The sequence below is a fragment of the Phasianus colchicus genome, chromosome 7 (genome assembly GCF_987193195.1).
Source record: "Phasianus colchicus chromosome 7, bPhaCol1.hap1.1, whole genome shotgun sequence".
Classification (NCBI taxonomy): Eukaryota; Metazoa; Chordata; class Aves; order Galliformes; family Phasianidae; genus Phasianus; species Phasianus colchicus.
Window position 1 is genome coordinate 2,257,588 of NC_143442.1, and position 27,046 is coordinate 2,284,633.

A 27,046-nucleotide genomic window follows, 5' to 3' on the forward strand; every position below is an offset into this window, starting at 1 on the left:
GCCTGGCCCTCCCCAGTCACACACCAGATTCTCCAAGGCCCAGGACGAACGTGAGCAGCCCTGTTTGGCTCACAAAGAGAAAAAAGCGATGGCCCACACCGCAAGTGCAGGTGTGAACAGGTCAGCAAAGCAGCAAGGAAAAAAGCCACGTACCTCATCAAAGTGCCTGTGGAAAGTACTGCCAGCACGACAGAAGCAAAGTCCTAATAAGTCTGCCCTTTCGACTGGGCAGTAACAACTGCAATATAGAATTGACTCAGCTGTCCTTTGAGGTCTGACTCTCATCCACAGTGATACGTAGGCTATATAGATGCAGTATTTGCTGGGAGTTTCAAAGAGGGAAGGCTGACAGTGAAGACCAGACATAGATGTCAGCTAAAAAAAGCCCCTTTGCATACGAGCTGCCTCTCTCAGCAATGCTGCTGGGAAACCAAGGCTGTAATAATCCTGACTGCTTCCATTCACAGAGAGAACAGAACCCAGAGCTCCAACACGAAATGCTGCCTGAATGCTGTACCCACATTCCAGTGACAGCTAAGATGTTCTGATGAGAAATGTGAATGAGAGTCCAGAGCTAAAGGGAAGTCACAAGTTTCCTAAAAACATGGTATTCTGAATCCTGGATACCCAGGGCATCATAAATGTTAGCTCAGAAACAGTCCTTGCTATTCAGAAGCTCTTAAGAGTAAATACAGAATGAAACAAAGAATGAAGAGTTGCACTAAAAGTTGTAAAAGCCCAGGATGACAGCAGGTTTCAACTCTTGCAGACACAGATGTCTGCAGAACTTCTGCCTGTGGCTGAGAGGAAGGGACAGACTTTGTTATGCACCGAGAAGAAATATCCAGAAAGCTAGAACAGATATATATCCATTCTTCTAGAAGTTCAAATAAATGCTTTGGGAATAAATTAATTTGAAATTGAGTAAGACATACATTTTTAAAATTATTCCTTTGTGGCTACACTAGTTTATTCGTGTACATTTTTGTTTGGTTTTCTTTTGAAAGCAAGTTGATTTTCCTATGTGCATTTCATCTTTGCTCCTTAATTTTTTTTTTTTTCCCCTAAGTATTGCTTGAGAGGTATTCTTAAGCAGATGCAGCACGTAATGAAATCAATTAGCACTGAGAAGACTCACTCCCTGCCCAGTTAAAAACATTAGAAGATATTTATTATTTACTTGTTTCACCATGAAAACACTGGCACACATCTGTGCATGTGCTGCTGTAGGGATGGAACAGTGTAGTCAGAGGTCTGTCTTGTTGTGAATCCTGTTTTTTAAACAGTGCTAAGATCTAAGATTTGAGTAATACTAAGCATGGTAAGTTTCAGGGGTGTCCTCAGGGCCACCCAGCCACGTGCCAGGCCTCCAGAAGCTACATCAATAAGCACTGAGGACTGCTATTGGCCTAGAGACACAAGCACACAGTTGGCATAAGTGGCAATATTTTTAAATAGGCAGTTTTAGGAGGTTTAACTTTCACAGAACGATCATCGCTAATGGAAGCAGTGTGATCTCATATCCCTTTAAAACTGGAGACATCTTCCTGCTTTAACTCCATATTCCATCACTTACCTACACACTCAGAACCAACAGATATATATTCTTGTAATTATATTCTCTGTATTCCTCTAGAATGGAAAACATTTAAGATATTTATCTGCTATCACATCCATCCTAGTGCTTTCAATTCCAAAGAAGTTCAGCAGTTAACCACAAACCACTGATGGCTGGGTTCCTTATCAAGATCCTCTGCTCCCCTGAGACAACAGAAACAACGAACGCCAGGCCAATAACTGGAGTGCTCTTCCCAGGCCAGCAGGATCAGGCAGAGCCTGGCCTCCTCTTGTGTACAAGGACAAGACTGTGCTCTTCTGCTCTTCTGTTCATTTAAGGATGAAAATTACTCAGGGCTACAGCATGAGGTCTCTGCATCCTCTGAACACAGAATGAACCAAGACCAAGACCATGAAAATTTTGTACAAGTGCAGAACGCCCAAAGCAGTTTCTAGGGCAACATAAATGCTTGAATTTAGGTACCTTAAGTGCCTGAATCAATTTCAATCTTGGTTCTTTTTACTGCCCTTGTGTGTTCTGACTTCTCCTCTACATTTTATCATCAGTGCCACTTTTAAAATAACAGAATCATAGAATCACTCAGGTTTGAAAAGACCTTAAAGATCATCGAGTCCAACCATGACCTAACCAAACTACCCTAACTAACAACCTCCCTCTAAATCATGTCCCTGAGCACCACATCCAAACGGTTCTTAAACACATCCAGGGATGGTGCCTCAACCACCTCCCTGGGGAACTTATTCCAGTGCTTAACAACCCTTTCTGGAAAGAAGTTTTTCCTGATATCCAACCTAAACTTACCCTGGTGCAACTTAAGGCCATTTCCTCTCATCCTGCCACCTATCACCAGTGAGAAGAGACCAACCTGACTTGAGGAAAACTGTTCTTATGAGTCAAGAGGAAGATGAGGGAGGTTGTGGTAATGTGTAGGTGCTCATCTCAGGTATAGGAAGAGGGTAAGCGATCCATCTGAAAGCCTGGAGAAGCCAGCACTTTTGGTCTTCAAAGCAAAAGCAGACAACACAACCAGTACACATATAAATATAATACTGAATTTCCTTCTCCCATTACTACTAGAATTGGAGCTTTACTCAATTTCAGCTCCCTTTACTAAACAAATGAGTTAATTAAACAGAGCTTGAACTGAGGTTTTCCTAAGTTTTTCCCGTTTGCTCATAGCTGCTAATGATAAACATCCCAAAATTTGAAAGGCAATATCTATTCCACTTCCACATTCTTTCTCTGTGAATCTCCTGGTAGAATGTATGTTCGTGTCAATGCTATAAAAATCCCTTGTTAACAACTACAGTTTACCTAATACGACCACAATGCCTATTAAGCCAGCAACTCTTTTAGTTCAGAGAACAAGGGTGGTTTTGAGTGTAAGACCTCACTCTAGAGTTAAAAAAGCAAATAAATTTCAATGGCAGGGTAAGAAGCAGACTTGATGTACCATACATTTTCATACGTGGAAACCTTATTCCTCATATAGAAGATTTTCTTTACAGTTCTTATTTGAAGAGGAAAACAATCACTTTTTTTCCCCCCAAGATAACAAGGTGAGAACATAAGGCAGAATGTTGAAAAGCCATGCCAGATTTCAAACAACAGCGATTCCTTGTAATGATACTTTCCTGCCTCACCCCTGCCCCCAAGGAAAGTCTCTCTACATGCTTATATAAACACCGAAACCCAAAATCAATAGAACAATTCAATTGGCTTTATAATTAGAAGAGTAGCTGTCTGGCATCCTGTCTAGGGGTTATTTCAGCTTAAAAAGAAACTTTTCTCAGACATAACAAGTCCCATAAAGGATGCCAGACAGCCACTCTTCTAAATCTTAAGTTGAAAAGTTCTGTTTTTATATTTCAGCGATCCATAAAAGTAAGGGGAGCAAATCCAGAGGCTCTCATATTAGGTTACTTTAGAATGTAACACCTTGAAGACATGCAAAATGGCATATTCTGTGTGTATACCCTATAGTGTTTTATAACAACTGGTATTTTTCACGTAGGTTATGGACAAATCCTGTAGTTAGACTAATGCAATTCATTCCTCAGGAGGTTCAGCTTTACAGTACAGGCAAAAAGCAAGTGGGCACAACCATTACAAACGGTACAGAAGTGGGATGTGTCCTGAAGATCATAACCCATGCCGATGAAGAAGAAAAAAAATGAACACTGGTTTGATTTGAAGGCAGTTTTTCTTTGAATGGTGATCTGATGATCAACAAGATCGTTTCTGATTCTGCCAAGGGAAGATGATCTCTGACGGCTTCACTCTGAACAGCTCCAGCCAACTGTTAGCATGGCAGAAAAGAACCCTTACAAGTTCTGGTTCTATGAGGATGAAATCCCAACGGATGAGGGTAGATGAGAACTACTCTAACAGTTAACACAGACAAATATTCTGGGCAGTCAGTATGAAAGCAGTGCACTTCTCTGAGATTTCCTACGTTCAGAAGGGAGGGCAGTAGGAGGGGAGATCTGAGCTGAACAGATACAAAGGTCTGACATAACTACCATTACTGTTGAGAAAGAACCTAGATTGTGAAATTTCACTTAGGTCAAGTTGAACTCTGCAACCTCGTTTCAGTGTTTAGCAGCCTCAAAAAATGAAGCCATTTATTTCTTCCATGCTGAATTTACCAGCATTCTGACAGTGGATGTTGTCACTGAACATCTGTCAACAAAGTAAAAACCAGAGGGCCACAGAATCATCCAGCCTGGAAAAGCCCCAAAACATCACTGAGTCCAACTATCAACCTGACCCAAACAACTCAGCTCTCCACCTTTTCAGGTGCTACTGAAGTATGAATACCTACAGCAAGTGATACAATTCCTTGGCTATGCCCATATTTTTTGGAAGAGCAGATGGCAGGGCATTCCCAACAGCTGGAAAACCACCCAGCTTGACTGCCTGACCTCCTGACCAGCTCTCAGCATGGGCTCAGCCTGGCTCCATGACCTTCTGTCAGGTACAGCAGAAATGGTACCACGTACTTCTGGGCCCTTCATGAGAAATGACAGCTAACCAGAATGCCACAACCAAGCTCTGGTTTTCTCAAGCTATGCACAGACCCAGGAGCACCCCAGGTTCCATGGGCATTTCTGTTTTATGCATCCAAGGACCTACCCAGCTTCTCTTTTCTTCTTTCTGTTTTGCAACATCACTGATCTGACAGCTTGCATTAAGTCTATTAAATCTTTGAGTCACTGTTTTCCAAGGCAATGTTCCATTCCCAATTATATTACACCAGACTTGACTGCATTAAAATAAATTCTGTTTGAGTGGGACAGAAGCTCCTAACTGATTGGCATTGGTCTTGTGTGCTCCTCTTCAATTAATTATATCTGTCTATTCTCTGTTCTGCAAATTTCACCAGTAAAATTTTACTATTCTGCATCTAAAGAAGGGATATAGTCTCAGTAATTTTTTTTGCCAAACCCGTCCTTTAATTGTCACTGGTAAACTTTTAGAAGTTTTTCATGTTTCTGATATTTCAGATACTTTATTATCTTCATTCCCATTAGCTACAGTTCACTCCCTTATCAGCCATATGTAGCTTTTACTCCCAAGTATTTTTTCACTTGTTTTCCTGCATCCCTTTATACAAGTGGCATTCTTAGCAGGATTTGCATTGCTAAACGTTCAACACTTTGCACAGAGATTTCCTACCCACTGAACTCCTGGACTAACAGCAAGAGAATTATAAATGAAGCAGACTCTACAATAAGATTTATGACACAGTGATGCAGCATTTTTTACAAAAAAAAAAAACCAAAAAACAAAAAACAACACAAAGAGACAAATACAAAGATTGCTTCTGGGAGGCAAAGTGGCTTAATGAATAAATCCGTAAAGCTGCCGAATTAGCAAATTGGATACTACCTTCAGTTTGCATCTGAAGTCTGAGGGCTTGATTCATAATGAGAAATTCAGTGTCAAAGGTTAACAGAAGTACTAACAGCATTCATCAGAGAAAGTGAGTCCAGAACCACATCCCTTGGCAAAAAAAGGAGACTTCTTCCAGAATGAATAGCTGTAAACAGTCCGTATGGATTTGATGCTAGCTCCTCACATAAGACTGCTGTTTTCAAATAAAATGTTTGCAACCTAAGTACTACAGAAACAATACTGAAGTTGTCAATAAAAACAAGTATAGTAGGTTTCTAAGGGTTCAAAATTGGAAAAATAAAAAATCTTTCCACTTTGTAAATAAAAACGTTAATTTTTATACCTATTCATTTTTAATTCAATCACACTCATACTGAAACCTGGAAACCATGGGTATTACCTCAGGAAGAAACTGACAAAAGGCAGAATAATAAAATTTGGTCCATGTGATTAAAGCATAACTAAAAGCTTGGGCAATAATCAGCGATTTAATTGCGGTGATTCTCGGTATTTTCTCTCAGGAACCATTAACTGATTAGTAGCTATTCCAAATACTGGCACAGAAACAGAAAACAGACTCAGCAATTAAAATACGTGGAAACAAGGGAAGAAAAAGCCACAAACTCAAAAGATGAATGTCTGAATTTCCTGAAGACATCGCACACAGCTAAACTCAGCTTGTACACACGGCTCCTTCTGCATGCTTGACACTGTTCAACTCCATACACCACAATTATCAGCTTGCTACAGCTTCACACAGAATAATTCATAATATACCTCTTGCCATTTTAGTCACATTCCATGTAACTGAATGCAGCCTGGAAATAAACTTTTATTTTTAAAGGTTACTATTAACGCAAAATTCCCAACGTTTCATGCTCATTTCGAGGCAAGAACACTTCCATTCTACTGCAAATAGAGCAAAATGCCCCTATCTGGATTTTCACTGGCTATGGATTGGATTCAGATCTAACGTCTGAGCCACGTGCTTCTGCGATGACTCAGGCAGGAGGCTGGAGGAAGGACTGTGCAGTTTTCAGGGCACTGCCTCTGGGAATAACGCAAAGGCAGCAGCTTCTGAAATTTCATCTTTAAAAAGTAAAAGGCTCTCAAGGTTTCTAGCCATCGCAGATATCAATAACAATACATAAACAGTTGCAGGTTGTATGCATTTCCCCAGCATCAAAAATAAGGAAACAAAACCAGTCAGCAATGAGGAACAGAAGTGCAGTCTTTGCCTAAGCAGGGTTGCCATTTACCATTTGGATAAGAAAGCAAGCATCAATTTAAGCCTTTATAACTATACTGCTAGAAATCTAACAGTTATCCCTACGGTATTAGAAATACCATCCTTTTCTGATTGAAGTTTGGTTGTTTGAAAGGTTTCAGGTAAATGTGAAGTTCACACGTGGAGTTATCTATTTATTACTGATCATCATCCCTGGAGGTGCTCAGGAAACGTGCAGACGTGGTACTAAGGAACGTGGGTTAGTAGGCAATATTGGTGGCAGGTCAACGGTTGGACTAGGTGATCCTAGAGGTCTTCTCCAACCTTAATGATTCTACAATTCTATATTTTGTAGATGAGAACTGTATCAGCTGCTTAAGTTGAAGCCTCTTTCTTCATGGGGGTCTGCCCCCAGCTCTCTAAAAGCAGCGTGCAGCTCAGTGCACTTACACAGATTTGTTCTGTTGCTGTTGTTTGAGAGCAAATGTTACTATTGTTTTTCACTGCTACAATAGCATGAGTCTTCTTGGGAGGAATTCAGCTTGCCTGAGGACCAAGACTGCCAAGACAAAGAAAGGCTCTGATTAGCTGCTGCTGATGTGTCACCAGCCCAAAGACAGCTATCATGAGTGGTGCCTGCACTACCATACCTAGTGGGGCAAGGCTGTGGCACAGGGCTGAGGTCACAGCGATGGAGCAGGAACCAGATCCCACATAGGGATGAATTTAGATGCTTGGAAGCCCACCTTAATAGCCTTTGTGCAATGTTTTATTGGTAACTTTTATACAGTGCAAAACTTTTCTTGATCAGTTCCACTCTGAATTTCCTTCAGGAATCCTGAATTATTTCAGTCCTTTCCAAGAAGACAAATTACTACTGCTCAGTTTCTTGATGGTAACTGCTGGCACACAGGCTCTTATCTCACATAACAGTGTCTTCAGTTCTCTGTAAGGCAATGCAGTCCAACGTTGCAACAACTTCATAGCTTTCTTCAGCTGCGTGGACAGTGACAATGCAGGAAAACTCATACTGCTGATTCACACTGACCATCAAAGAGATGGAAACCCAAAGAGTTCTTGGAAAAGGGAGTTTCTGGTATGCTGAGTGGGACACAGAACAAAGCTTCTAGGGCAAAATGAGACCTCTGTTCTGCTGGCAAGAGTACAAGTACTTAGAACAGAAAACATACAAGGAAATCTTCTTTGTCAGGGTGACAAGGTAAAACAGCCATGCAAGGATTAATGCCTACTGGCTTGCAACATAAACCACTGATACAGCTATGGAAAAAGATGCCTTATTCCCCCAGGAATAGAGAGGAACCCTCCAAACCATTAGGAACTGTAATTAGAATGGTTTTTAAAAGTAATGTTTATACATTTAATTCCATTCTGTACTTTAAAGAATAAGTTGCTCTCTTAGAGGAAGAGCAGGAATACACATCAGGCTTTCTTGGGTTAATGAGTCAGACAGCTTGCATGCTTACCATCACTTTCATTTGACCTGACGTAGTTTAGCTGTGATTACATCAAACCCACACTGTCAGTTAACCACACTGAAATACCGAAGTATCAAATCGTTTCTCTTTCCTGCCTAAGAAATTAACACAGAGCCATCCTTCAAAAATTCATGCTTTGTTCAGTCAATAATAGTTAAACAAAAATCAACATTTCTGAGCTGTCTCCCTTTCACCATTAAAGAGGATGAAGTTAGTAACAGTGGCAGACTTGCTTCCTCTCAAAGTCTTCACTGATGAATAAATCAGGAAATCTCGCTACGCTCTTCCAACTGCACATACAATTTATTCAACCATTTAATTACCAGCATAGCAAAATTACCATGACAAAGGCAAACGCAGACTTGGCAGCCTCCTTTCTGCCTCCAAAAAAGGTTATTTTGAAAACTCTTATATTTCTAGTATCTGCTCCAATCTCTAACAACACTCAACTATTTAATGCAAGCAGTGAGGAACAAATGTACAGCCTAGATACCAACTACCAGGTTAGCTATAGCCTTCCAGGGTTGAAGCAGCTCAGCATGATGCAGAAAAATTTATTTGGGCAAGAGACGAAAACTGAGGTCTAGGTGTGTACAAACGTGCATGGATTTTATCTGTGAAGTGTGTGGAATTTGGGAAGAGTTGTAACAGGAAGGAGGTCGAGATGATTTTGTTTAGAAAAAGGGAGACACTTTTCTTATTTATTTTTGAGTATCTGGATATTAGCATGAAATAGGCATACTTTTCAGACCGGTAAACTCAAATTTAGAAAGTAGATAAGTAAAAGGAACCCATTTAAAAACAGTCACCATGTATTTCCAAACAGTCAAACATAGGGGTATCCTTTTAAAAGGAAACATACCTGCTTCAGGACTTGTTTGATTACAGCTGCTAGCAATGCTGTTTGGTATCACTGGAGTGGAGGATGCCTGGATTCTTGGCTGAGGTGGGTTCGGATGTAATGAATTTCCTAAAGCCATTCCTGACTGACTGAGCATCCCACAGTTCCCGCTAGCCTGCATCTGATTTATTAAACCTGCGAGATGGTTGGTGGTGGCAGGGCTAGTACCATGGACAAAGTTAGTGTTTGTGTTCTGGCAGTGGATACCTTCCCCTCGTAACGGTAAACTCTGTGCCAGTGAGTTCTGAAGAGTGCCAGAGTTCATACTGGTGTCTGCAAAATGCATCTGGTTACCAGAGCAAGGTAAAACGGTATTTGAGCTCCCACAACTGGTAGTACTATTGCTGCTCATGTGAGAGCTTTGACAACTCATGGACTGAAGTAACTGGGACATAGAGCTGATGGGAAAAGAGCTTTGACTTTGCTTTCTTACTAAATCAGATCCAGCTTTGGAAACTCCAGAACTCTCCAACTGAGACTGTCTCAGCAAACTCAACACTGTGGTGGTTGGCTGCTTTCTTTTTCTCAGAGGATCTTTTTGCTGAGACATCAATTTATCTCTCAGTGCTGCTCGACCACTTTGCCCTTCAGTCGTTGGTAGAAGCACATTGGCAGCAGGAGGGAACATGGTATTTAAAGTGCTATGTCCTTCGTTGTTGCCACCGCTGGCAACAGGTCCAGAATTGCTACTGCTGTTATTGTTGTTACCAGAAAGTTTATTTTGATTTGCTAGCTGTGCTTTGGCTGCTGCTGAGAGTAAACTACTTGCTGGAAAAGAGGCAGCATTGTGCTGGTTCAAGATCTGATTTAAAGGCATTCCCAGCAAACCAGGCTGACTCTTCAAAGAACCACTTCCAGCCGATGCAGTAGAAAAAACTGCATTGTTTGGAGGATTTAATACATTACTCATTCCAGCAATTAATGGGTTAGGGATGTCCTTGTATTGATTAAGTCCATCATGCTTGGTGGAGGGGCTAGATGGCATAGATGGTCTCGGCGACCCTATTGTTGACCGTGGGGACCTGGGAGGAACTTTAATACCAGTACAAGATGGCTGCGGTCCTACTGGAGGCAGCAGGAAATTTCCATGATCTGATGATGTGGAAGAAGAACGTGATCTTTGGGGAGAAGCCTCTATCCTTCCAATCCCGGATCCCATCATATGAACTGGGGATGTCACTGGTGAAGGAGATAGGGAAGTAGAAGCTGAATGCTGAACTCTTTGAACATGACTTCCATGGTTCATGTGACCAGGTTTTACTGTTGGCAAAGGAAGATTACTTGGCAAAGGGACGACAGCAGGAGGCATGCTTACATTCATCACGGGTACCTGAGAGTGGACATTTGAATGGAAAGTAGTTGGGTTAATGATAACAGGATTCTGATTGACTGGTTTGCTAGGAATAGGGTCAAGTATGCCAAGTGGATCCTTTTCTGATGTTAATGGCTTTTTCTGAAGAGCACAAGAAGGCGGTGGAGGAGGTGGAGGTGGACCTTGGGGTGGCTTATGGTGAAACATTGCTCGTGGTATTTCCATACCAGTTGAAAAATTACACATGGGTTTTTTCATTACAGGGCTTTTTGTGGTCAAGGTTGGGGAAAGAGGTATATTAGTCCTTCCAGCCATTGCACAGGATGACTGTATGGGAGAACCATGTAGCATTACTGATGGCGGAGACAGAGGTGTCCTGTTCATATGAATAGGACTTGAGTTGGGTGCTCCATGAAAACTGGGATTGTTCCTTGTGAAAACATCAGGGCTTCCAAGTGGGTCAGTCCTAGGAGAGATTGAGCCGTCTCCATATATCTGTGATCCTGATGAAGCTGGACTGGGCATCCCACCATGACTGCCACGATATGGAGACTTCTGTCCAAGTTCATTACTACCCAATCTCTGCCTAGGATAGACAGAATGAAGTTCTTGTTGCTGGCTTCCAGCCATTTCTTGCACATAAAGCCTACCCATGGCATTAGATGCCCCTATCATCAACTTGAAAGGAGTCTTACATTCTGGCATCACAGAATTTGTAATTCCTTCATGTGATTTATTCCTCATTGATCTTGGAGTTGCTGCTCGAGTAGGAACTACCGGAGTTGCACCTGATATTAAAAACACAACAGTTACTATTTTGAAATCTGGAATCACACATTTCAGTACACAAATAATGTGTGTGAAATCATTCATTACAGCCTTTTGGCTTAACTTTTGCTTAAACAGCAGTAATACCTAAATCACCAAACTGTTGCTGGAATGGTGCAGACTACCCTACTACAGAGCACAGATGAACAGATCACAACTCCATTTCCCATATAAAACTTGCAGATACATAGAAAACTTTAGATCTCGTGTTTCTCAGGTTTTAAGCACATTTGCTACCCACTCAAAATGTATTTCAGCGCTGTTCTTTCAAAACTTCAATATATATTATTTTTTCCCCTTGCTCTAAACATCGTCTCCAGTTTTCTGCTCCTCAATTTCCAGCATCATCACTTCAGCTACAGCACCAGCTGGAAGTGCTGGCAGGAGGAGCAGTCTATCACTATCACAGGGAAAAGGAACCTCTGGCACCATCTATTGAGTACAGGAGGAACAAGGCCCAGGAAGGGTTTAGGTTAATCTCTCCTTGCTCTACAGGGAAAAAAAAGCCCTGCCCCACAAGTTGTGCCTGTAAAGGTGACTGGGGAAATGCACTGTACTGCTTTGACATTGACTTCTCTTCAGCAAAACACTTAATCGTGTAGATCTGACAGGATGTGGCTGATGAAGGCAGGGTGCAGCATACTTGCTGCTCTGTGTCACTCCCTGGCACAGTGGGCACCAAGTTTCAGTCCTCTGAGTAAATCTGTTCTTAGGAACTGCTTTGCTAAAAAGGTTATATTATACAGTGTCTTGCAGTATTTTACTGAATTAAGCCTTTTCTAGTAGCTTCTGCAAAAAAGATTACCTTGGTATCAAGATACTAAATTTAAGAATGGGCTCTACCTCTTATATTTGTTTTCAGGACAAAGAGTTTGGGGATATGCACACATTTGAACCCCTACAATAAGGAAAAAATTACTGTAAACTTCAGTGTTGAGACTTGATCTTCCAACACACAAAAGACCGCTTCCCTTTTCTGCCCATCAACATCAGTTTTGTTTAATAAACAAATACTTCTTCAGTGTCTTTAAGAATACCCTCACAGGCAGCTCCAAGCCTGGTGGACTTTCTGCCAGTTTTACTGCTCTGGGGATTTGTAATTCAGTTTGCAGCGGGAACTCAGCGAAGGAAAATGATTGCATTCTTGGCATGCAGCCCCTAAATATGCAAACTTAAGCTTGAGCAGCGAGCTACAGATTTCATGTTCAAACAAATTCAGAGGTACCTTTAAATTCTCCTACACACAAGAACTCAATTCCCTTCTTTCCTTCTCTCCGGCCATAAGAGACAGATGGCACTGAAAATCCTGCCTTCATCCTATTTGCTGAACCAGCTACATCACGACAGAAACAAACACATTACCTTTCTCAAAATACAAGTCCCATTCTGGGGACAAATCTCAAGACTGAACTGCAACATGAAATACGTACAAGAACCCTCATGTGTAGTGCTGAACCCAAACAAATGGGCAAACGCATGTGTAAATGAAACAGTATTTTGTTTGCCAAGGCAAGTTAGTGGGAAATTTTCTTCTTCCTTTAGAGAATGAAATTCTGATCAATAAAGATAAAAATAAGATTCGTGTCTTAAATATTTATCTGTTTTCCTCTCCTTCATTTTGCTTTTTTACTTTTTAGCTGTAAATGTATTTTAAGTAACACTAATAGACAGTAATAAAAAAAAATAGTAAGGGAAATGCATAGCAACTCAGGAAATTGTACTGTTAGGTCTAAAAACAAGCCTCTGCTACAAAAAACATAATTTAAACAAAGATTTAAAACCATAAATAATCTGAAAGTGCAACAGCACTTGACTACTATGACCCTCACTGATGTCTTCTTATTGTCTACATGCTTGCAATTTATTATTATATATCCATAACATTTTTCACTTTTATTCAGGCTGCAGAGGGTAATTATCAAGGGTTGTTTCCCTAAAGTTGTAAGCATCACAGCATGTAGGCATAATCTTTCAGAGCTCTTTATTAAAAGTAAGTTTACTCCTTTGTCCAAACTACTTGGATTTGTAAGACTGTTTCAGACCTTTTCTTGTACTTGCAATCCTCAGAAAATACCAAATTTTCAATTTAAGATTCCACGTACTCTGTTTTTGTAGTCATTTCTATCAGTGCTAACTTTGTATCTTAGCTGAAGTAGCTTTGTTTTCTGGTAGTCATTCTCCTGATGCCTTTATTGACAGCAATTCTATCCCCTTTCAGTCACAATTCTGGGAGGCTAAGCAAGCTAAACACTTTCAGATGACTTTTTTAGAACAGATTCTGCACTTCCCTAACAGAAGAGCCTCTGCTCTATTTAAACCTGAGGGCCTCTAGCAAGAACAGTAGCACAGGAAGGCAGCAAGCACAAAAAGACATTTGTACCTCTCTGTCTTAGAATCACCTTGGTCTGCACCATACTGCCATCTGGTACTGCTCACAGGCATCTTTGATCAGCTAGTAGATCCAGGTATTCTTTCTCAATAATTTAGGGCTAATAGCTTTTTTCCTCTAGTCCCCAGGTGAATAACCTTACAGTTAACAGGATTTGTTACTGTGACTTTTCTTTCACTCCAGGTGTCAACGATCCTCCAATTTTCCAAAATGTTTTGATCTTCTTTTGTTTCAAACAATACTCATCAGCTTCATCCATCAACAAAATTACTTGACTTTTGTTGATCTGGATAATTAAAATGCTAATCCAGGTTGGGCTCCCAAAATAATCCTTGAGAAATTACAGTGGAGATTTTTAGTTGTATATTCTGCCTTGCAATACAATTTCCCATTTAGCCAAGTCCTTAGCCACATTCTAATCCCTTTATAATCACTTTATTCAGCTTCCCTAATTTCCCATGTGACAGAATATCAGACATATTACTATGGTTCCAAAAGATGAGAGCTAATGTATTTTCTTTGTGTAGAACAATCTGATATCTTTTCCAAGAAAATCATGCTCTTAGTCTGGGATGACCTGCTTTTTAGATTCATTTTTTATCTACCTACATCTCTCTAATTACTACTTCCATTTTTAACTTGAATCTGTTTACTATTGCAATCACAGATATATAGGGCTTTTGGGGGTGTACATTAATTATATATAAAAAATTAGTTAGCTAAATGATTTTGCATGCTATTACTCACTTGTTCCACCACCAGGACTAGTTAGAACTAGTGAAGGATGTGGTGCTTCCATGCTTTTATGAAGTGTAGCCACAGCAATAATTTTTCTTTTATGTATGCATAGTTTGGTGACATCCTCATCTGCTTTAACATCTTCAGCAGTTCTCTGCTTCACAGCAGCTCCAGGATCAAAATTAAAGACCTGAGTGTAGAAATTCCAACATTTAAAATCATTACTATATTAAGGGCTTTTCATTTTCTGGGATTATGAAGGAAACTACACATCATAGTACCCACCATACCTACACGTTTGCTCTAAAATACACCCTATGAACCAAGCCCAGGCAGCTGGTTAGGAGCTCTACAGAAACCACCTCCTGCTGAAGCTACCATGTATGAATATCACACATGAACACGTTGCTGGTGATGGTAAGCTGCCAGTTTAATAGGAAAAGATTCAATCACCACGAGAATTGAGCCTCCGTGCAGGGAGAAGACAGAGAGGAGATTCACTTAATGGTGTGCATTCTATATACGAACAGAACAGAATTTAAGTCATGGCATAGCACATCTGCTGACATAGTTAGCTGGATAAGGATTACATTGCAGAAATCAAAAATTATTATTTCTTTACCTTGGGAAGAACAAGAGGACATTCTAGGCCACATTTGCAGGTTCCATCAGTCAGCAAGTAAGTCTTCACCTGCTCCAAGCAGGATAATAAAGACCCACTGGGACTGTAAAGAAACAGAAATGATAAATTCAAGCTATCTGACAGGTAATGACTTCTATCCACCATTCTAACAGCTCACATAGATAGAATTCGATACAAAGCTAAGATTTCATATTTAGTTTCATTGTACTTCTTACTTTTAGTCAAGAACTGAGAAGAAACCAAAAACAGTGAAAAAAAGAAGCAACATTTTAAAGAAAGATTTTACCACAGAAAAATGAACACGTGCAAAGAAAGCAATTGAGATGACTGATATTTACTATTCAAAATACAATTGTGCTTGAAAGCTTTAATTATTGCCTAACAACATTACGATGAATTTCTCCATCTTCTCTCCTATAAAGTGCAACACATAAGCAGAGGGCAATCCCCACAAACCTCCCCCCCCAAATCCCATCCCTGCAGTTCCATTGAGGTCACTTCTACTTTGTAGGACTGGAATCTAATTTATAAAGAAAACACCACAAATGCACTTCAAGTATGAGAAAACTCATAAAGAAAAGAGAGAATAGTAGCACAAGTATTGGGGCTGGGTCTGTTATCTGCACACAGTGTAGTTCATTCAGCTGTAATTTCAACCTTCCCATTGAAAGTGTGAAATATTGCACCATGAAGCCAGCCCAGGAAGTTTCTGATAAACTGTACTTGGATTTCTCCTGCTCCCACCTGAAAATCATTATCTCCACCTCCAAAAATAGGACATTGGAAATTCTGTTATGGTAAAATCACTAATTCATAAGATGAAAAAAGTTCTCATGTCAGAAGCCTCTAACTTTCACATTGCTCTCTATTACTTAGCCATCCAAACTGCTCATCAGGAAAAGAATACAACAGTTTGAGACGACTGGCTGAAACACTGGTCCTTAAAAGCCCTTATTTTAACAAAAACAACTTAAGTGGAAGAGTCTGGATGATGAAAACAGCCAAGAGTCAAAATTCCAAACTATGATGAACTTTCATACTTAAAACCTGATGTATAAACAACTAATGCACAACAAGAATTTACTCATCTATAAAGCAACATCTGCAAATGTCATTAAAAGTTACATTAACAGTTTCAGTAATTTACTTGCCAGATCTGCCCTAACATGATTATTTTAGAGAGAATCACTTAGGTCAAATACGTGTAACACTGACATTTGAGGATAAACAAAGTAAAAGCAATCTAAAAATAATGGTAGAAGCATGAAGAAAAATGATTTATAGGTCAGAGAGCCAAATCTTCATCAGCCTAATCTGAGCAAGCACACCGGAGCAGCCATGCAGCATAGGTGAGGTCCTCACCTGGGGTGTTACAACTTCCCACAGGAGAACTGCAGACTGGCATTTGCTCTGTACTAGCTCATCTACACACCAGTAGCTTTTACTAAGTTTCACTAGTGCACAGCTTGCCTGGAAAATGCAGCTACAGGTGCAAAGAGATAATGGAGACTGGAAACAACAGACCCATAGGGTATATGTATAGACCACACGAGGGTGTAAAGCAAGCTCTGGATAACTCATGCTTACCAGGAGCACACAGAGCAGCCCACTGAACCTGTGGCATTACAGGATTCACCATACCTGCTGCATGTATATGCAGGGCTATCCGTCCACTGAAATACCAAAATTAAGAAAAGGCCCATTTTTTTTCTGTTTCTGCTGAGTTCTTGGGCAGAACAAATGGGCACGTGCAATGAAATCTGGATATACAGACCAGCCCAACTGATTCATGCCAGAAATCATGTCTGCTGCACAGTTATGGACTGCACGGACCTACGTAATGGCAAGGCATCCTCTGTGTGAACAAATTTCCTCATGTTTCTGTACTGTAAAGGACAATCTCTAAGAAACTATGAAGTTTTTTTGTCACTCTGGACATCCAGGGGTTTTAAGACTCCAAAGAAATACGAGAGAACAAATTACATATTTGCATCAGTTACTGACAGTTATGGAATGACTATCTGCTATTAAAGACCTTTTCTCAGTTTATTCCACTATGACTATTTGCTTACAGTAACCTGAAGAAGAGATTATCTCCAAGCAGCACTGTTAGTTACTAAGAAAGCAGTGCTTCAACCTGATAATAAAAACTAATTAATAGATTTAACTCAAAGCAACCGTTGACAGCTGATAAAAAGCACATAAGCTTTATAAAGAAGCACAAATGCACTGAGTCTTTATTCAGCTGAGATCATCTACTCTTAATACAATACACTTATTTTCCTCTGGATAGTTTTTGAGTCAGTACTGTTTGGCCTTCCTTTCCTTCGATAAATGCAGTGAGTATTTTCAGGGTGGTTGTTCCTTTAGAAGGGCTCAACAGCAGCTTCTCTAGAGAGCTTAGGGAGAGCTCATCCTTGAAGATGCAGCTAACAACACCAGCAAGTGACCTGATGGAGTGCTGCTCACATGCCACATTGGATTAGATGACATTCATCCCTTCCAACATTACTTTCTACCCCATGCCTTTCACCAAATAAGAATGTGGATGAGCATCCAGACAACATCTAGGCTTCCCTGAAGGAGGATGGCTTACAGAGGAACACCAGCAAACTAAATATTGGATTAAAGAAAGTACATGGACAAAACTTGGAAAGAGGGCAGAAATAATACTAGCTTCCCCAAAACGAAAAAGACAGCTGGTAAACTTGATTAACAGGGTCAACTGGAATAAAAACAGTGTTTCTCATAAGGCAATTGAGAATAAAAGTATTAAGAAACAACAAAAAACATATTAAAAAAGAAGACAGAAGAGCAAATAACTGTCAGAATTATAAACAAATTTACTTGTTCTAAGCATGTAAGACTTCTTTAAGAGCTTTATGATCTGTTGCTTACAGCTGTAGAAAATAAAATTCAGAAACAGGTGGGCTCATTAGGCATATAAAAATAGCAAAGAATTTTAAGTCCTGATGTCTGGATACAACAATGAAAGGGGAAAAAAAAAAACTAACAAAAAGCACCACAAACCAAACAACTCTTTCTTTTTCATTGATTTTTAACTGAGGCAGAGGCCCAGTAAATTACAGCAATAATGAGAAATACAAAGGGAAGGCTATTTATCTTTGACATGCATATCACTGACATGGATTTTGTTTGATTCTGCCAACTGAGAATATAAACAAGAAATCCTGGAATGTATTTGATCTTTTATGGTGGTTTAGTGTAAAACTGGAGTATGCTGAGACTCATTAAAGAATTTCATATTGTTAATATATGAAATGTTGCGTACAAGAAGTTATTTTAATCAGAAAAGAGTGGAATAAGTATAAGATAATAATAAATTGATAATCATTTAGATTAATGCAATGTAAACCTGATGTACCTACATTTTGTTAAAGCTAACTTTGATCTTTTTCCAATAAGATTTAATTTGCAGTACGTTTGTCTGAACACTCATTTAGTAGTAATTTCAATACATTCCTTTCAGACTGCTCCAAGATGAAGGAAAAAATTCTATAAGCTAGGAAAATAAATAAATAAAATAAATAAAATATCTAAAACTTTGGTTTTAGGCTTGCCTTCTTGTATATTTTTTGTTTCTACATTAGAAATGGGAGGAATCTGTAGAAGTCAGTCCTGCCAAGGCACGACAGTGATTTTGTACAAAGAACCTTCATGGGTTTTAAGATGGGCTGATGTTTTCTGTGGCTACTGAGTAGAGTTACACCATTTCATTTCCTTTCAAAAGAGAGCAAGTAAACCACAAAAGTACAGTGGAGATCTGGAACATAAACCCAAAAGAGACAGCAAAGAAGAGTTACTGAATGTCAGGATAAAGTTGCATGGCACCACACAAACTGAGCTGAAGTCAGAAAAAAGTCCCACTCTATCTTATCTGCAATGAATTGTTTGAATGCCTGATTGTTCCTTTGAACATGACCAGCAAACGGTCTTGCAGAAAGCTGGTGCTGAGCAAGGAAAAGGCAATGAGAGAAATTTCTCATCAATCTCAGACGTGACCTAAGAAATCCTCTGGCTAGTTTCATTGTAAAAGGCTTCAATAATGGAAGTATTAAGTCAGGTTAAATCTGCTACTGCTCAGCTTTAAAATCCACATGACGATAATAAGTAATAAAGAACTATTCGTGCCTAAAGCAAAATGTATAGTAAGGATATCAAATTTTCAAGACCAAGTAATATTAGATTTGTAATGACAGAGCATGTGCCAAAGGCATGCAAATGGCATAACTCAAGTGGACTCCATCAATATCAACAGAATGAATGATCTAGCACTTCCAAAAGGATACGCCCTCAAACTCTTGGAGTGTAAGATCTAGCCAGGTCACTAGTCTACCACATGTTCTGGCAAAACTACAACGCAAACAAAAACAGTAACCACTTTAGATAACCATACCTGATATAGAGCACTCCACTTTGGTCCACCCGTCGCTGCCAACCAACGGGAACTTGCACTGCTGGTGGCCCTCCATCCGTGTCCCCTCCGTCACACTCCTTTCCACCATTCATTTTTCTGTTTCTGTTTATGAGTCTTCAAAGATATCAACAGTAAGATGATATCCTTTTACTACATGTCATCATGGCCTCCCAAAGAAGGCCATTCAGTACATCTTTCCCCAAATTGTACAAAGTGCAATGGGAGGCTCCAGCTCAGTTTGAAACCAAGTCCTTAAAAGTGGCCATTTTTGTTAATGAGTCAGTTTCCCATTATAATCCACATTAAATATGCAATGTTTAACTCCTTATATATTCATAAGGACGAACTATATAGATAAAAATTAGTGCTTCCAACTTGGGAAAATCATAATTCACCAATCCTTTGTTACCTGTCAGAAAGGAGAATGGGGAAAAGGAGAATTTCTAGTTCAACAGCATGGTTCCAAGCTTGATGACTAAGATAACTTGTATTTTGTGAAAGCTCGTCTCATTTTTATAAATATGAGTCAGATCTAATACCTCCAGGTATTATACCCTTTATATGCCACATTCTTTTTGTTTTCTTTTTATCTTCTGTTCATTATCCAAGTTCTCTTCTTGAGTTTCTTTCATGACTTCCCGGCTCCAACAAAACAGCCTGAAAAATACAGACACAGAAAATACATCAGCCCTTGTCTGAAGTCTATCAGTCCAGTACAGTAATTCATGAAGATGTATACAGCTGCATCCACTTAAAGAGCTTAGAATCAAAATTTCAAATGTCAATGAAACCATCATAATATGGGTTATGATAAAAATACAATCTGGCTAAGGTATTTTATGATTATATGTGGATGCAGCTGTACTACATCTTAAAAGCCAAGACAATGCAACTTCTATTAAATGGTTAAAGCACAGTTTGGGTGAATTAAGGGATGTGTCATTTAACTGGGGAGTTTCACATATGCTGCTACTCAAAATTATCAACAGATGACTAGCTCTATTAATGCCCTTTAAAAATTGTTTATAAAATGGAACAAATTTAATGTGAAGGAATCTGCTTCTAGGGTTGAGAATATCAATAAAATCTTACATTTAGATTAGATTCAAACAATAACTTCATAAAAAAAAAAAACAACAAACACTTAGACAACAAACAGGAAAAAGTCAGCAATTATGATTTCCCTAATCAAATCTAGTTTTAGAATCTTCATGTTTTTCTGTACTGATCTCAGTATTCCTATGAAAAAAATCTGCTATCATAAATAGTAACTTCCCCCCATGCTATTATACTATATGAATGGATTTTTGTTGCTGTATTTCAGGATTAAACAAAGTCTGCTGTTCTTCAAAGAAGTTTTCCAAGTAGACATGACTTCATTTTCAAGACCAGAAGTTTTACTGAGGTGAGACAAACATGGAATATTTCATGTAAACAGTACATATAAGAGATCTATAGAACACAAAAGAAAATGGCACTGATGACTATTGTAGCAATGACATTAATGGGTTTTATTTGGAACTGCATGTCAGTTCTGCTCTACTCCTAATACTAGTGTTATGCTAACATTAAAAAACATAGTATATGTTACTGTAGATCTTAAAGATTTTAGTAAGAAGAGGTTTTTTAAGATAGAAGTGGAACATTAAGTCCAAGGATCCTATGTTTCTGCAACAGCAGTATAAACAACACATTACATCTACATTTACCAGTAACAGCAGCCTTCCCTCCAGACTAGAAGAAGTCTACAGAGACAGACAGTCCTCAAAAATATTCTGAGTACACTTACACAGTACATTCTCTTTAGATGTGCTACTTACAAATGTAAATTTCAAAATGCTAAATAAAAAAGAATGTTTTCAAAACCAATATGGACTGGGAAGGAGCCAGCTGCACATACCCCTTGGTTAAGGGCTGAAATCTAAAGATTAAAGATTAAGAAGGCAACAGATGACATTTCATCAAAAGCAAGGCAGAATTTAACTTTCAGCATTACTGCTGAATGGTGTATTGGCAGATCTATTACAGGTCTCATGTAAGGCTAAAATAGGTAAATAATGTTTTTTACAGAGAATTAGCTTTCTATAATACAGTAAAATCTGACTCAGAAAATACATACATAAAATACTGGAAGCACATATCGCAGAGAGCATTGCTAATCTCTTTGCACAGTCTTACTGTGGCTCATGTTGCTATTTAGGGCAATTACACTGGATCCATTACGAGAAAAAAGCCATCACTTTCTTTTTTGCTCAAACAGCAAGAGACACTTTGAAGTAACCCTATATTTCTACTGGTTCTGCAGTACCCCGCATTAGCTAACATCCCATTCCATCACCACCGCAATACGTATCAGATAAACCACTTTTCTGTACACTGCCATAGCTTGAAACAGTACCAAAAGCAGCAAAAGAATTCATGTAGCTGTCTCTTCTGCGGAGAATATTCAAACATTTTTACTCAGCACAATGGACTGGAATACAATGGCTGCTTCTATCATATACCTTCCGTCCAAATTTATTATTTGCATGACTTTTGCCTGAGAAATACTAGAGGCTAAAAAATGTAAACTAACACAAACACTCAAGCGACCTGCAATATAAAACTGAATCAGAACATATGTGCATTATCCATTCTTCCCCAGGTACAAAAATACTTCAAACAAAACACTTAGGAGAAAACAGAACACTGCTATTCACACCACAGGGTTTGACCTTACAATTTACCATGTGCAAGTGGGGCTCTGTGAGGATCTACTGATGTTTCTGTGTGCAATGAATTGTTGAAAACGAGTCTAAGGCTCTCTGGAAGCTCCGTGCAAGTGCGCAGCTAATCAGTGAGTACTAGGATGGTTTTATGCATTTATATGAAAATATAAATATATTTATAAATGAATATATATAAAGTGAGATTGCTTCACAGTTCTGAATGAATTGCCACAAACTGCAGGCAATAAAGTAGCAAAGATGCTTTGAAAGCAATGCCTCCTAATTATTTCCATGGAAATGACAATGGATAAAAGGAACACAATAACACTACTGGATAGAGAAAATTCTCAGCTGCAAAATGCTCAACATAGTCACCACCATTAGCTCTGCATTTTTACCAGTGATGAACAGCAGCGTGCAAGTTGTGCTTGTAAAAATCTGCAGCAGTAGAGGTGATCCATAGTTTCACAGCTGCTAAGAATGCGTTATTGCTAGGAAAATGTTGCTCCTGCTCTCCATCTTTCATTGTCCCATACAGATGGAAGTCAGAAGGTGCCAAATTTGGACTACACAATGGGTGCTGTAGGACAGTTCATCCAAGACTGGCAATGTCCTCCATGGTCCTCAAACTGGTATGGGGCCTGTGTTGCAAGAGAAAGATTCTTTTCTACTCTGGCTTGATTTCTGGAGGTTTGAGCCTTCAGCTTAGTCAGTGTCGTGATGTAGTGAACAGAGTTGATGGTTTGTCCAGGTTGCAGGAAATCCAGAAGGATCAACCATTTCCTATCACACAAGGCAGTGCTTATCGATTTACCCATTGAAGGCTGAATCTTCAACTTTTTCTCTGACAGGGAATTCACGTTGCCACTCCATGGACTGCCATTTTGGACTCTGGCTCCTAGTGGTGACACCACATCTTGTCACTGGTAATGATGCAATCCAGGAAACTTCAGCCTTGTTTAATAGGTCCTGACAAACTTGCATACAGTGTTTTTTCCGTGCCTATGTGAGCATCTGTGGGACTCACGTGGCAAAAACTGCAGTATTCCAACACTGCCATCATCATTTCCAATACACTGAGGCCAACATTCACCTCCCCTGGTTGTAATCCACTGACCCACGCAGATAGGCTGATCAACCATCCCTGGAGGTGTTCAAGAAACATTCAGATGTTGTACTGAGGTTTTGTGGGGAATATTGGTGACAGATGGGCGGTCGGACTGAATGACCTTAGATCTCGTTTCCAACTTTGGTGATTCTATGATTCCATGATTCATTTCGTGGAGTGACAACTATACATGGACATCTGGAACACGGTTTGTCTTTCATCTTGCTGTTGCCATTGTTGAAATGCACCACCCACTGCCTCACCCACTGTTTGGTCTCCATATGAATTCAGCAAGCATCAATGAATGTCCATGGGAGCAATTTTTTCTGCATATAAGAATTCAGTGACACACACCTTTGCTTCATATGCACCTCCATGGCAGGTGCCATTTTGTCTGACTGCCCTGCCCCTCTGCTGCCATTTGTCACACAGCAATAAAACGTAACAAAATATGCAGGGAAGGTTTAACCTCTGCTGCCATACCACCAATGTCTTATTCTGATGTGGGCCAACATAATAACACAGGAGGCATTACTTCCGGAGCAGTCTCATATATAAGGTAAGCACTGCCTATTTCTGTCATGCATAAATTGCAAAAATAATAGATTGCCACCAATGTTCTGGTAGAGAAATTCTTCACTAACCCTCATGTGCTGAGTTGCTTTATTTAACAGCATAACACCATTGAAAAGTTAAGCACACTGCGGACTTCTCCCAAATGAGTTCATCCTCTCCACATCTGATTTAACATAAGGCACCCTCTGCATTTTCCCCATACCTGGTTATCAGTCAAACAAAGAAAATGGAGCTAAGGAAGACAGCGGTGAAAAAGAGGTTAAGACTCACTTAATACAGTCTGAGTCTGGCTCTTTTTCCCCCTAACGCTGACACGGGCTGGATTTATAAAACGTTTTATATGCTAAGACAGCCTAGACAAGAAGCTGAAGCATAAGAGGACAACCAGAGGGAAGTGGAACTGCTCTGTGGGATTTGCAAAGTCCTGTCATTGCAAACAGACATGATAATCCCAGCAGGGATCAGCATGGCCAGCAATGCTCTGCCAAACAGAGCATCCCATGGACAACTCAACCCTTTACGCTTCTGACCAGACCAGAGTCTCCCGACTGCTGAAAAACACTCCTTTGATGCACCATTTTGCTTTTCAGTATCTAAGTATTCTAACCAAAGTATTTCAGATTGGTTTAGAAAGCATTTGGATTTTGGAGCAGATTCAAAATGTTTTGGACACTGGATTCTACCCAAAGGGCTGATTTTCATCAACCCGTGTAATAAATACCTCTTCTCTGTAATCTCATAATAACTCCAGACAACTCATGTTATCTTACCACGAGGAACACAACTTTCCACATCTAAATCAATTAATCCTTTTTTCTGTGCGCCAAAACATGCCTTTCAGATTTGTTTTGCAGTCCACTTTCATTATAATATGCTTAAAAATATTTCACTGAAGAACTATGTAAAATGACACCAAATTGTTTCCCCAATCCAATCCCTCAAATATCTCCCCCCCCATGAAAAATTTCCCCTTAACTTTCACATACTGAAAGTATGTTTTCCATTTTTAATGCATCTGTCTCACTTTTTTGAATGCTGCATTCTGGAAGCCTCATTGCACACTCAGCTGAAAATGTTTAACGGTTTTTGAGGCAATACAGAAAACTTGGTACAAGGTTAAAGAAAATTAAATTAGATACTAATAGTCTGGATTCAGATCCATCACATATGATATGAATACCAATACAGCCTTTCCTTTATTAATAAGTGGATATAAAACCAGTAAATCAAATTTTGACAGTCTAATACTGCAAAGATGCTCTCTAAGTTTTTTCTTAAATGACCCTTTAAATATGCTAAACAATTCCAGGTATTACAGGGAAAGGCTACTTACAGACCCCTGAGAAATGACTGCCTCTGGATGCTTGCTAATGGGATGGTGACAGATTTTGGGCATAAAGTTTTGCAAACCCTTAGAATATCCACAGAACAAAATCAGTATAAATACAAATCCCGTTTTCACTTTCCAGGCTTTCCTTATATCACAGAAAAACCTACAAGACATTTGGAAATGGAAATGCACTCAGATTCCTGGACTGATTTTAAGAACTAACAGGAATGTTTTGCTTCTTTCAAAGCATTGTTTTCAAACTACAGAGAGTTAAAATAAGGTTTTGTTTAGTTATTATTTGCTAATTATTAGTTTGTCTATCAAAGGAGTTAGCTAGGATTCTCCCATGTCACCTAATCAGAAATGTTTCATTGCTTTTTGGGAATGTTTTTTACATTTTGAAAAGAAGCTTTCTCTTACTAATTAGAATTGAATACCTTATGAAGCTTGACTTTTTATGTGAGTGACTCAACAATCTACTACAACCTCCCAAATGTAGAAAGGAAATCTTTTTTCCTTCAAACTTATCTTTCTGTATTGGAATCTCGCAGTACAACACTACTGTATAAATGATATATTCTGTCTTCTGGCTTGAGAAAGATATCTTCATCCTACTTGTAAATAAAGAGTTGCATTTCAACAACCTGAAAAATGTTCTGAACAGAATGATCTTACTAAAATCACGCACTTTAAATCGTCCTAGTACCAAATCAGTTTATACCATCCAACTACCTTTGGTGCAACAGTATTTTGAGCTTTATGAAAGACAATTTTATTATGTACAAGGTTTATGTAATTCTAATTTATACTGGCTTTGATGCAGCAATTTTTCTAAGATTGGAAGACCCCAACAATTTAACCACCCTAGAAGAGGACAGCTATTTGGGAGAATTCGCTATTAATTAGCAAATAACTTCCAGAGCCCAGGCCATGCACTCGTCTCTGCATCCTCAGTTAATGAGCTGGCCGTGCCCCAGCTAGGGCACTTGCATTCTGCATGCAGAAGGACACAACCCTATTGCATGTGGCTGCTTTTACTGCCAGGCTGGATGATCAAAGCAGTCCTTTCAGGCCTGCTATCTAGGAATCTCAGTAATAAAACAATCTTCAGCTGTATCATGGCTAGATGGGGAAAAGAGCCTGACTTACATTCATGGATTCTAGCTATCACTAAGAGCATATGATACAAACCTCCTACTTTTGCACCAGCATGCTGTTAACTAATCACAAGCTGTAATCCTTGCATCAGATACCCATCCTGCCTGTGCTTAAAGGACAGGTAAAATGCAGCTGATTGGGCTGTGACACATCCTTCACTGCTGAGGTTTAACTGTGTTATCACAGCAATTGAGGTTTTCACTTCCAGTGAAAGCAGAGAGAAAGCACATCTTTTTCCAGAACAGATGACTACCTCTGAAAGCACACATGTGCATGGACACATACATACAGCACCTCTGAAAGCGTTTTGGTAAAAACTAAAGTGAGCTACATGACAATCAAAAAAGATGCTGGGAATAATTATTTTTCTTTTTAAATCTCAACTCTGTCTGCTCAGTAACAGCGATCACTTGGTAGAGACCAAAGATACAGCAGTCAGCATGCTTTCAGGCCTTCCACCACATTCATTTCTTTCTTTGCAAGCAAAATAGGTCAAAACTGTGTGTTTGTGATAGGCCTTCTTATGAGCTGAAATAATGTAAACATTCAGGTTTTTCTATTTTTAAATTTGAAACTAATATTGGGTATGAATGTAAGCTACAGAAGAACCAAGTTATTCTGTAGAGAAGAATATTATGCCACCACTATCAACAAAATCTTTTTTAGGGTATATAATGAAGCAGAATATTACTATCTTATATGCTAATAATGGAAAGT

At 39.3% G+C, this 27,046-nt stretch overlaps 1 protein-coding gene across 15 annotated transcripts in view; it reads right to left on the reverse strand.

Annotated features, from left to right (window-relative positions):
• MBD5 (methyl-CpG binding domain protein 5) overlaps window positions 1-27,046 on the reverse strand; it is a 128,114-nt gene that overhangs the window by 21,037 nt on the left and 80,031 nt on the right. For 11 of the 15 annotated variants that reach the window (XM_090143487.1, XM_090143486.1, XM_031590773.2 and 8 more), the window contains 5 exons: window positions 19,989-20,106; window positions 19,429-19,563; window positions 14,991-15,093; window positions 14,378-14,558; window positions 9,063-11,201 (listed from right to left, as the gene is read on the reverse strand). In XM_090143487.1, coding sequence (XP_089999613.1) covers window positions 9,063-11,201; window positions 14,378-14,558; window positions 14,991-15,093; window positions 19,429-19,541 — 2,536 coding nt within the window. In that variant the 5' untranslated portion in view covers window positions 19,542-19,563; window positions 19,989-20,106. The other 4 variants (XM_031590770.2, XM_090143477.1, XM_090143480.1 and 1 more) reach the window with 4 other exon arrangements.